Below are 12,875 nucleotides of genomic sequence, written 5' to 3'. Positions count from 1 at the left end.
GGCAACAATAGAGATGCTATAAACCTCATTATAAGCTAGTGTACTGACAAAAATGATGTTGCAAATGATGTTTTTGAGGTCAAATTTTTGCTGCTCTGGATGCTATTCTTTGCCCCTAAGCATTTGAAAAAGACCTAACTCTTGCACGACAATGGGGGGAGGGGGGCTTCAGAGTTTGGAGGAAGGAAGCGCCGAGGGTCAAGGGTATCCACGGAGGCACCCGCCTCACATAGCGCCTGAGCGAGATTATGTGATTAATTTGGGATTAAAGATGACTGACTGGCCGCGTCTTTAAGTAATGAACCATGATGACCCAAAATTACGAGATTAGCACACAGAAGAGGAGCAAAAACAAGAACTGTACAGTATGCGGAACGCTAAGGCTCGTTCCGAGATGAGCGCCATAGGGGATCCTGCGATAAACGTACCATGGGGTGAAGTGGAGCTTGTGTTCCTTGTCGTTGGATATATTTTTAGTTCACCACATGCTCTTGATTCACACACACACAATCTGCTTTTGTACTTTTGGAAGCACGCGGCGTACAAGGAGTCCATTTCCACTTGAATAGAGGAGCAATGAGATTCATGAGTTCTTTGGCTGCAGCGTTGGGACAAGGCTATTTCCCTTTTTTAAAATACACCACCACCACTCGAAAAACAATTACAAACAGCACAATTTGCAAGCGCAACAAATGTACTGTATGTTCACTTTGGATGGCTCTTCAAACGCACACAAAAAAATAAAAAAATAAAGAAGCACAGCGAAATTTGTCAAGTAAGACCTACCAACAGATGTTCAAATTGAGTTATTCGTTTAAGGCATACTAAACTTCTTAAGCCATTTTCAGCAGCAAAAATTCAATATTTTTTCTGTTTAATTTGATAAAATGTTTTTCAAGTTCAATTGAAAACGGAAATGTTTTTCACATGCTCAAGGCTCAGGTAACTGGTTGTGACATTTAAATGTGGTCATTATCAGAGCCTTGAACACGAGATGTAAATTTCAGTGGAAAACAGATGGTGCGAGTGCTTTTAAAAAGTGATGCTAGAGTTTTTCAGCACTAAAAATGTAACATTTTGTTTTGTTTTGAGAGTCATTTTCCTGGAATAAATACTTACTTTAAAAACACATTTTCATACTTTTTACTGGACTTTTGCAAGTTGAGCTTTGAGCTTTGCACACATGTGATGCCATTTTAAGAAGTGGGGAACTAACTTTTTACTCCTGAAAATGGCGAAATAAGTTTAGCATTCTTTGAAAACTTGCATGTAGATGTGAAGTCCACAATGTATTACATTGGATTGGCTAAAAAAAATAGCAAAGAGTCAAGGCAGGTCTCTGTTACAGGTGAAGGTATTTTTGAGCACAATCATCATTTTGCATAATATTAAAAATGAAATGAGGTCAAACATTTTCTTTCCAGTAAAATGTTCTATGCTATCGCACTAATCTAAATGAGGTATTCTGACTAATATTCTGCTGGTTGAACATAATTTAAGCAGCAAAATCCACCTGTTTTTATCCATCTCAGGAGGCAGCCGTTTTGCCGCTTGTTGTCGCGTGAAGATGACATCACAGTTGCTCAAGGGACAAGTAATAGCCCATCACGAGACCAAACGGGAAAAACAAAGAACAAACGGGAGCCAACACATCTGTGGTGAAAAAAAAAGGCAATTTATGACCACTCCCAAATCATTAATTACAGCTACTCTATGAACTTATGAACTTAGATTGGTGAAGTCATAAATAAATGTGCATCCGATGTCACATGCTGTAGTGCAAAATACAGAAATAAAGATGTTTTTGTCTTTTCGTCTTTCATTGCCAATATTGACACAGAAAAGTAGTCAAGGAGTTTTCATAACTGATCCTTACACCGATATTGACTGCCATACAAGCACCAAGTAGTGTCACATACACCCTGACTGGCCTCCATTGTCAGAATGTGTGTGTAGGCACGACAATAGCAGTACCATTGGCTAAAAGCATCTTAGCGCCACACCTTTAGATGAGCATTGTGTGTGCGTGCACGAGTGAGTAGTGGGGTGGGGTGGGGACCGCTCCGCACGCCCGTTACTGACAGTGATAATAATGGCGGCTGACATCCTTTCTTGCCTCTTTGGCTCTCACCTCATCCCCGCGTCCCCCTAGGGGCCCTCTGGAGCCATTTGGGATATGAATTCTGTTGACTCTTTCCCTACCGTCCTCTCCTTAACACGTTGGCCATCCCTCGCCGCCGCTCGAATGTTTTTACTCACTGGCAGAGCCCCACGTGTGCGTAGTCATGCGTGAGGGGCGGGTGTGTGTTTGCGTTGCTATCTGAGTGTAGAGCAGAGTGCCATTAGATAAGAACACTTTCAAATTGTTTCCTGATAAGATCACATGACCCAGGTTTGTGTTGTATAACTTGGGTCATATGATTTGTCTCGAGAAATTTTCTTTGCTGTGTCTCAAACTAGTAATGCTTCAAAATTTACTGTCCAAGCCCAAGGAACAGCTTTTATATATACCTATATAAATATATATATATATTTATACCATTGCCAAAAAAACCCCAAATAGGTAGTAAGTAGCAGAACAGAATAAAAGTTACTAGGAGGGAAAAACCTGACATTAATTGTATTGCTTTATACGCTAATTCAGATATTACATTCGACACACTGACACATCCTGACAAAAAAGTTTTTTCACTACATTGTTGGTTTATCAAAAGTAAGCTTTATTTTACGTCGTAAAAGCGGTTTTCGGGATGAAATGATAATTGTAAAAGTGAGCGAATAGCCACAAACGAAGATTTTATTTAGATATTTTTGAATTACTATTTAAGTAGATGGAAGCCATGATGTGGAAATGCTATGTGTTTTGCATTATTTATTCAAGATTTTACATTCTTTTGGTAGACTGATTAATTATATAGTGGTGCGATGATTGACAACTAATCGTTATCAAAATCAATTATCATTAGTTTTTGCCTTTTTGAGTCTTCGATTAAAGCAGACTATTATTGTGTTGAATCAAAATAAGATGTTTAAAAATGTCTGCTTTTATTTTGGAAATCAATGATAAATGTGAGGAAATTCTGTGGCGTTATTGGACAAAGTAGTAAATAAATCCTTTTAAATAATTTTATTATTATGCAGTTTTAATTGAATTTAATGATACAATTGAAATCACGAGTTTCAGCCCTGTGATTGTGTAATGTAGCACTTTTTACAGTGTGCAATTTAAATCATGTTTTCCCTTTCATTGAACTCTAACACAGTCATGATGGAAAATAAGTCTCAGTGTGCAAAAATCATTCCGGTTCCTGCTGCACTTTTGTGCCTCGCCTGGATCGATACTAATTTAATTTCTGTCTCGGAACGTCCTGGGTCGCCTCTCGACAGGACCTCTGAGCCCAGCCAACGAGGCTCGAGTGTGACGGAGTGAAATTCCTAAAAAAAAAAAAAAAAAAAAAAAAAAAAAAAATGCACAAACACACAACGGCACACGCGGGTTCAACATAGCGCTGCCTCTCATCCGAGCCGTGCTTCATTGGGTAAACGAATTCTAGCACTAAATCCTAATTGCGCTCATGTTCTTCAGAAAGGAATACGCAGACAGCGTGACACATTTAACAATGGCGGCTCATTGTGTGTGCAATGAATGAATGCTAACAAATGGTCCCCAATCACAACCTACGTTTACACCCACGTTGTCGCACACAAACAGCACCGCGGCCATTTTGTGCCAAAGAGCCATGTGCCGTGCAATGTCAAGCTCAATTTACATTGCAGGTCAGATTTAGTGTCGTCAACTAATTTTTTCACGTTATCTATATTAAATATGCCTAGCTAAGGAGTATTTTTGGTCGTTGGATATCATAGAGAAAATTTGAATTGAATATCAAATATTCAGATGATAATAAAAACAATATAAATGAACTGGCCCACTGAAACGGCACATTTGAGTCTGTATGGTTTGTAAAAAGTGATCAGAAGGAACAGCAACACTCAGGATGTCAGCATCAAAACGTGCAGTCATTAACATATATCATGTCAGTCTATATGGAGCATCTTAAAGCATACCAAATCCCAAATAAGTTTTTTTTGTAACCAAGGTACTCAAATTGCTCAAGGGCCCATTTAAGCCCTAAATGAAAGTTTATCAGTGCTTTGGCTGAAGTTATTAGCACTTAATTATGTTCCCCCAACACACACCATTATACGCAAAGTTTGACTATTTTCTGATTGGCTCAATGATCAGTTCTTTTAAACCCGCTGATCAGATCCAAAATCCCGATCATTTAAAGCCTACTAATTTTCCTCAACATATCTGTGTGAAAATTAAGCATCAATAAATTGTGTTATGGGAGTTATTTAAATGTATTCTATGCAAATTGAGAATGTTCTGAACTCCTGTTTGTCAGAAAAGTCATGTTGAGCAAAATAATGCTGTTTGAAGGACTTCTGATACTCTAACATGGATTTTCGGACTCAATCGACATTGACAAGCGGTTGGAGACAAGTTGCACTCTACATTGTGACTTTATTCTAGACGTAATACAAATCAACCAATTTCTGATTGTTACTAGGTCTCACTTATGGTATGGTATGGTATGGTATGGTGGTTCATTCTGAGTAGTTCAATTTCAGCATGCGTTATTTTTAGTATTAGCTTTCCAAGTTAGCAATGTGTGTTACAGACACTGACAGCAACGAGAAAGCCATTTTCTTTCATTATCTTTGACTTTAGAAATTATTTACAAGTACTCTGGTTTGAAATGCTCTCCTGATGAAACTTTTACATTAAGATGTATGTCCAGTTTACCTTGATACGGGCTTCAAGATATTCATTTAGCAAGCTTGACAGTGAACACAGACAACCTTGCTATTCAAACGACCGAAACAGGTCTTCTTTTTCTGCTTCATTTGCAGCAAATATTTGCTCAATACAATCTGAATACCAACACTGCTTCTCGGCCAATTGGAAGAATTCGCCTGAGTAAACGAGAAAGAGAGAGAGAGAGAGAAGCACACAAAATAGGTAGTGCTAGATGTTGCGAAATGTGCAGGCCAGAGCATCTAAACCTTGCTAAGACTTCTTTAGTCACACCTTAGTGACCTGAAACAGGACAATGACCGACTGTATATAAGTGAGAGGCTGGCACAGCAGTTGGTTGATCTCGATTCAGCCGCTCAACTTTGGCAGACAGGGAATGTTTGTTTATTTCACTCAAATCCAGTATCACTGTCACACCCAATGGCAACAAGTCTGAAGACTGGTGTGGCATTCGCTTGAGTACAGGATCTCTGCCAAGGCCAAAATTTGCCGCCGACCTGAACTAACTAAAAATAAATAAATGAATAAATAAATATGTCTGATTTTGAAGCAGTCATCTTTTTGTTTCTTTTTTGGGAAACTTATTTTTCACACATACTAACGGTATCACTAATCGGTATCGGTGTCAGTGACAACTTCAAATAGACAACTCAGACTATCGGTTCCAAAATCAAAAGATTGAACATTGAAATTTGATTATTTCTTGCATAATTTTGAGGAAAATTGCCATATTTGGATACATAGGAACATCTTCAAAATTATCTGTTTTTTTTTCCCCTGGGGAATTGAATGTAACAAAAGGTATAAGTGCATCTCAAGGAATGAGTGCTCCAACTGGTATCAATCTCGAAAAAACATTTCAAACATTCTTTGTCAATCATTAGAGGATGAACGAATACCAAGAAAGTCAGCTGGGATAGGCACCAGCGACCCTTGTGAGAATAAGCGGCTATAGAAAATGAATGGATGGTATTTGCAACGCCAGCCAATAAAATTGGCTGACTACTACCTACAACTGACAAAATATTTGACATTTTTTGCAGACTTTTAAAAAAGAAAAGTGTTTTTCTAAAGGTCTATGTTCAAATTATTATTGGTTATCTATATAGATACTTTATGTGTGTGTGTATATGGGAGTTAGGTATCAAAAATACTAATGGTATGGCACTAGGTATTGTTATCAGAGACTACCGTACTTAAATTACTCATACTGGTATCGGTCAGAAAAAAGTACTATCGAACATCGCTAATCATCATCATCTTCATAATCATTATCAATGTTATTGTCATTACTATAAAAAACTATATTTAAAAAAATAACCAATATATGGCTATTCTGATTCATCCATTCTTTACTATAAGATCTATGGGAAAAACTGAGAAAAAAGTTGAGCTCAAAAACAAAAGTTGAAAACAACAACAACCAAAAAAAACCACCTGGATGTGGACCTGCAAACATAACGTGGCCTCCCCCATCATCCAACAAGCTTCCTCTACGGAGGTAAGCCACGAAAGCCCAAAAAACAACAACAACAATTTCCCTTCATTCCGAGCTGTAATCACACTCCCATCTGTAGTCCAGTGGGTCACATGCAGAAGTGGCCTCAATTTGCAGAAGACAATACAACACAACCACTACAATCACATCTCGTCTTTTGTTTTCCCCCAAAGCAAAGCCACCCACAGTGTGTCAGCGCAGATAACACATTGAGTGCGGCAACCACAAACATACAGAGCACGTTTACCGAAAACAGATAAGCCGCACCATAGCGCCGCCTGAAACGCATCTCAGGGACCGAGCGAGACAATAAGGCATGGACGCAGACATTGATGCAACTGGAAGACATGCCAGCCGAGAGAGCTAGCGAGCGTGTGTGTGTGTGTGTGTGTGTGTGGAGGGAGTGTGTGCTATGAAGACAGGGAGTAAAGTAGTAATTACCTCACTGTCGGTATCTTGATTATAGTTTATCCAAGTTGCGTGTTAATCATTTACCAGGGGGATACAGAGATTTACACTCACACGCACTGACAGAGCCAGTGATGCAATAGTAGAAATAGACTCATTTGCATGCACACACACGACTGGAGGAGGAGCAAGCGGGCAGACCCTTGGGTGAAGAAAAATGTACAGTGGATATAAAAAGTCAACACTCCTGTTCAAATGCCAAATTTTTGAGACCAAAAAAAAAAAAAAAAAGAAACCAAGATAAATTACTCAAACCTTTTCCAGTATTAGCGTAGCCAATAACCTGGCCACTAAACCGAAATAGATAAATAAACAGATTATTTGTTTACAAACGAACTGCTAGTCTGCAATATTCGTACCGTATCGTAATCGAAACATTTGTTCACGGCTGTTATATGCACAGAAATACTACACAATTAAATTCTTATTCTGTTCACTTCCATAACCGAGCAAATAATAAAGTAGGCAATAAAAACAAACAAAAAAAAAAACTGTAATAGAGCAATAAGGGCAGTAATAATGAACCACTAATAAACTTACATTCTGAGGATATTATGGGCTAGAGGCAGTGGAAGAAACTGTATACATATGAGGTGCAAAATATCTTTTAGTGAAAATATGATGTATTTAGCGGTTTTCCTGCACTGTGCAGAGTTTTTAAGGTACATGTGTGCGTGCGGTAAAATATCATACATCGAGTTCACAGTCATAGTTCATCCCTTTCTAGAAACCAAAAATGTTGACGCCCCAGACTAACGGCAATCTCCGCACCCTGCAACGCAACCAATCAGATTGCCAGTGTCCATCAATCATCATCGGATCACATTAGGTGTACCAAATATATATAAATTCATTCGGAAAAGGTCAACCATCTCCCCTGATAATTTGCGACAGAAGCCCACCCCCAGGATGCGATTCAGTTTGGTATTTCAAGCGGCTCACTCAAACAGGAAGGGAAATGATGCATGCATTCACACATTAAATTAGACACCGAAAGGCTAATGAGGTGTGCTTTCAATCAAGAAAGCGGAGCGGCCTCCTTTACCACGCGCCCGATTGGGCCGAAGTTTGTTGTGGAGAGAGGAGACGAGGGAGGGCGAAAGGAGGCTGCGCGGGAACCCTCGGAAGAGATGATAAAACACTTTTGTCTCCAATTAAGAAGCTGCTGATCCGAAGCTTTACGACCAGGACCTGGGCGGGAAGGGATTTGAGGACCAGAAGCGGATCAGGTGACACGAGGGGGGACGAATTTGCTCATCACCTTGTTTGAACCAACAACCGCTACGGACCGCTTCCAAAACGCCGCGCTTATAATATTATACTAACCTTTAACTGCTCCGGGAAGTCCGAAAATAATCTCTCTTCTAATAAAGGAACAATCAGCGTGAGAGAAAAGAGGCCTATAAAATCGACAACGCTCGTAAAGCTCGTTCATTAAATCGTAAAAAAGAAAAGAGGCCGACGCTGAGTCTCGCTGTTTCCGAGCTGCAATTTTTCAATCAGGAGGGGGGCCCCGACCCGCGTCACTTTAAAGCGTCTCCGCTTGGCTGCCCCGTACTTCATTAAAACCATAAATCCGGACAGTGACGGAAAGGTGACGGCCAAAGTCTTCCATCACTCGTTTAAAGAGACTGCAGTGGCTTCTGTGCAACAAAACTGCCTTCATTATTAGGTGTGTAAAGCATCTTTTTTTTTTTTTTTTAATTGTTGCTTCAAGGCTGAGCTATTATACTTTATAGAGCGCATACCCCAACAAAAGGATGCACTCTGCGGTGAAATAATTACTTTTCATAAACTCCTTCCGCGATGCACCTTTACAATTAGAATAGGTTTTTATTAATGTGATCCAAGTAAATAATTGAAAAACATGGACCGAGTGTAAGCGGGAAACTGCCGTAGCTGACAGCAAAATTTTAAAATCATGTCATGTCACATGACCAAACTCAGAAAACAGGCGAGCTGGGATTCGTTGTTACTCGAGTAACTGTGATGTCATTATAAGGCGCCTCCTGAGATGGGTAAAGACAGGTGGACTTTGCAGCTTAATTTATATTCCACAAACATAATCTTAAACAGAATATTGGGTTTAGAGTTGTGATTTTTTTTTTTTTGGGGGGGGGTTTGACTTCCCCTTTAAAGTGCATGATCAGTCACATTGTTAATTGTGATGAATTTTGGTGATGTGCTGTATTGTAGATTTGGCTACAAACACCAGAATTAGCATTTATAGTCATCTACAAACAAAATAATATTTGGGATAATATTTAATAGAACTTGGAGTATTTTTGGCATTTGGATTTCCAGCAAAAAAAAAAAAAAGCTAATTAAATACAGGATTTTAATAAAAACAAAAGTGACTCGCAGCTCAGTTTGCAAATGTCACATGACCAAAACCAGAAAACAGGTGCCACGTGATTGGTCGTTATCTGCGCCTTGAGCACATGTGATGGCATTTTTAGTTGACAGTATGTAGCAAAATGTGGTTTTAAAATGTACCAATAAAAAAAAAAAAAATTAGTTGTCAAATGACAGATTTACTTTCCAAAGCTGACAATTGATAAAATAAGTAGGTTTTTGAAGTTGTTCGTAAAATAATGTCTCGAAAAATAAAGATACCTGATACCTTAATTTTACATTAATTTTTACATTTTATTTTTTTACTAAAGGTATTATTTTTGTTAACAGTAACAAAGTGATTCATGAAAGCTACGATATAAAAGGCATTGTTTTGGTATTGTGACTATAATATTCAGAATAACTTAGTGACTTAATCTATACAAAAATGTCATCAACAATAAATACTATTATTATTATTGTGGTTGTAATGTATTGAGGTGTTCCAAATTGCTAATAAAAGTAAGCAAAATAGATACCTCTCAGTATTATTGTATTACATTACATTTTTTAATACAGCGTGTTCATTAAATAGCATACAATATACTGTATATTTCTACTGACATCAATAAAGACAGATAGTGTTGGTTAGTGGCCTAGTGTTCCTCCTATGGTTTCCTGACGCTCATGATGAGACGGACCCAGATCCTCAGAAGGCTCCAGAACAAGCAAGACTCGGCTGGCAGTTTATTGAAAATAGGATATGGGAACAAATGATTGAAGCTCAACTAATCACAGCTCATACATCCATCAGTGGCCAAGAGGGAGCTGTGAAGGATGAAAATGGCGAATGGGAGGTGGGTGAAGAGGGGTGAGGGGGGTGTAAATAGGACGGTAATGAAGAGTGAAGAGACGAAGAGGGGCGAGATGGTGAACCCTGCTTTTAACTCGGGGAGCGGAGAGAGAGGAGGGTCACTGGGAATGAGCCACCAGCGCCACGGGGGATTTTGTTGGCCTTGTGCATGATGGCGATGATGGCACCGGGATTGTGTGGTCCTGTCTGCCTGCCAAAAAACTACGGCCATTCAAGTCGGAAGCACATGGGTACAATGAGGTCCTGAAGCCTCACAAAGCCAGATTGCCACCAAATTGAATTTCATTAGACTCAACTACAATTGAAGTACAGAGTTAAAACACCCCGCGGTTTGTTTACCTTCAACCAAATTAGTTTGAGGTATCGGGCACTCTTGGAAGATGCCGATATCCGGCAATCAATACTCGTGCCAAAAAAAGAAAGCTCAACAAGTAGTTGACACACTACTGAATACGTCAACGAATCATCATTTATGTCAGGAAGAACGTTTTTGTTCAAATTGTTTTGCTTTGTGTTAAATGAAATCAATAAAAAAGGGATCAAGGACAGTCAGATCTGGTTGCCAGCCAATCACAGGGCACACAGAGGCGATTTAGAGTAGCCAATATGCCTACCATGTATGTTTGGGGAATGTGGGAGGAAACCAGAGTACCCAAAGAAAACCTGCATGGGCACGGGGAGAACATGCAAACTCCACATAGGGAGGCCGCAGCTGGAATCGAACCGGACCTTTGAAGTGTGAGGCAGAAAAGCTAACCAGACTTCCATCGTATTGCATTTGTGTGATTTTTAACTGCAAAAATAAATCGATATGTGGTTGCAGAAGTGTGCACACCTTATTATAACGAGGTGCAGCTATATTTAGAATTGATCAATTGCTTTCAGGCTCAATTCTTATTTGGGGTGAGCACACACCTGACACCAGCTAAAGTTTCTATGATTAACCTAATGTTCAGGTGTTCTAGTAGGGCCTTTGTTTTCTTTCTAGCAGACCCCTAAAAATGTCCAACACTCGAGATTCTGCGACAAAGTAAAATTCCAGTAAGACAATATTAAAGCAGCATAAATCACTTCGACTGATTGAGGCGGCTTCGAACATATTGTGGAGAAAATTTTTGACTTGACTTCCCCTTTATAAGTAATTTTTAGATTGAAACCAAGATAAAACATTGAAGAAGTTTTCCGCCATTATTCTGATCAATAACTTGTACCACATTAAAAATAAACTGATAATATTTTCTATAGTGAAAGTGTAAATGAACTGCAATGGGGTTGCAAAAGTGTGCACACCCTATTACAATTGGATTGTGGCTGTGTTCAGATTTGACCAATCACATACAAACTCTTAAGGGAGTCAGTACACGTGTTAAATGCTTCCGATGAACTCCCAATACAGTTTAGATTTTCTAGTGAGCTTTTTTGTGACTATTTTCCTGCTAGTAGAAACCTAAGGCTCAAATTCATGTATTTGGAACAGTTCATTATTTGCTTTCTTTATATTTTCTTGACATTCTGGGTACGGTTTTCACACTTGCATGATGCTTTTGTTAATAGTAAAATCTTTCTTAAAACAAGACTTTTTCTGCTCATTAGGCAAATGAAAGGTTACACAGAATAAAAAATGAGACCCCATTTGCACCCACTTGTAGTGTGCAAGAACATCACAAAAGGATGCCCGCCACTGTGACCTGTGGTACATCTGCAATGACGGCTCAGTGTTATTTTATAACAGCAGCCCTACTTCCGCCTGCAGGCCCCCCACTTGCACCCTTCAATTATCTTTGCGAGGAGCACCTGGATCAGCAGGTGAACCAAGTTTGCCATTGCTAATGGTCCACCACCCCCACAACCGTGCACAACCACCATTCGAGCACGCTGTTTTGAGTTTTGAGGCAAAAAAATACACTATTCAGAAAGAATCTATTATTGTAGCCAGGTTAGAAATAAAGGGCAGCGCGCAGGTCAAATCAGGTGGTGAGTCAAAGGTGTGCTGCATGGCAGAGATTCCTTCAACTGACTCATTTATTTCGCTATTACGGAGGCTGTTGAGCAACAGTGCAAGAACAGACCAGCCAGGTTTGTGCAGAGCAGATATGACAGATATTTGCACCTTAGAGGCAAATACCCTAAAAAAAACATGAATGACGCTTAGACGTAAACAAAAGCAGAGCTTTATTTACCTGGTGTTGGTGGAGTTCCAGTATACTGGGTGTCTTTTGCTCACGACGGCTGATAAGATGTTTAAAAGTAAAAAAGTGGTTTTCCAAGTAGGAACAGTGGCCGGGGTCCAAATGAAGAAGGCCATCACGCGCACGCCCCACTCGAGAGGTGTAAAAACACAAAAAAGGTGAGGCGACTCAACAACTTGCCTAGTTAATAATAAACGTGCGTCATTCTGTGGAAGGTGACTAGAAGAAGTCACTGAATGCTAGAAAGTTTCTCGCGTCCAAAGTGACGACTTATTAGTTTATCCAAAATCTTCATTTTCAAGCAGCTCGCTTCTTTCAATAGTAAAAAAGTGAAGATTAAGGAGATGTGACAGGAGGAGGTTTGGCTCGCATTTGAGTCGGGAGAGGGTGGAGCCGCCAAGGTTAAGAGGGCGGGGTTGGGAAAACTTTGGGCCAATCAGAACATAAGGGTGCGGTCAGGTGACAGTGCCAATTGCTAGGGACTTGCGCCGTCTGGTGTAGACAGGCAGCACAAGATTCAACCTTCTGCTTTTTCAGGGAGGAGTCTGTTCCAAACGCGTTTCACAAATACCTCTCCAAGGTAAATATGGCAAACGATTAAGGATATAAACTTCTCCTTCAGGTTGAGTCCAACGCTTCAAAATGATACTTAATCCTTGAATACATCTTTAAAATGGCGCAGAAGTAATA

The 12,875-nt window shown here is 39.6% G+C and overlaps 1 protein-coding gene across 3 annotated transcripts in view; it reads right to left on the bottom strand.

The window, feature by feature from the left end:
- The window catches only part of LOC148426492 (ephrin-A4-like), a 57,590-nt gene extending 45,068 nt beyond the window's left edge, over positions 1-12,522 (bottom strand). For all 3 annotated transcript variants that reach the window (XM_088410837.1, XM_088410834.1, XM_088410835.1), the window contains exon 1: positions 12,177-12,522. In XM_088410837.1, the coding sequence (XP_088266963.1) occupies positions 12,177-12,301 (125 nt within the window). In that variant the 5' untranslated portion in view covers positions 12,302-12,522. The remainder of the gene's footprint in view (positions 1-12,176) is intronic.
- Positions 12,523-12,875: the final 353 nt, after the last annotated feature.

This window comes from Hippichthys cyanospilos, chromosome 3 (genome assembly GCF_059441005.1).
Source record: "Hippichthys cyanospilos isolate Australia breed blue-spotted pipefish chromosome 3, RoL_Hcya_1.0, whole genome shotgun sequence".
NCBI lineage: Eukaryota > Metazoa > Chordata > Actinopteri > Syngnathiformes > Syngnathidae > Hippichthys > Hippichthys cyanospilos.
This window is presented reverse-complemented; position numbering and strand designations above follow the sequence as displayed.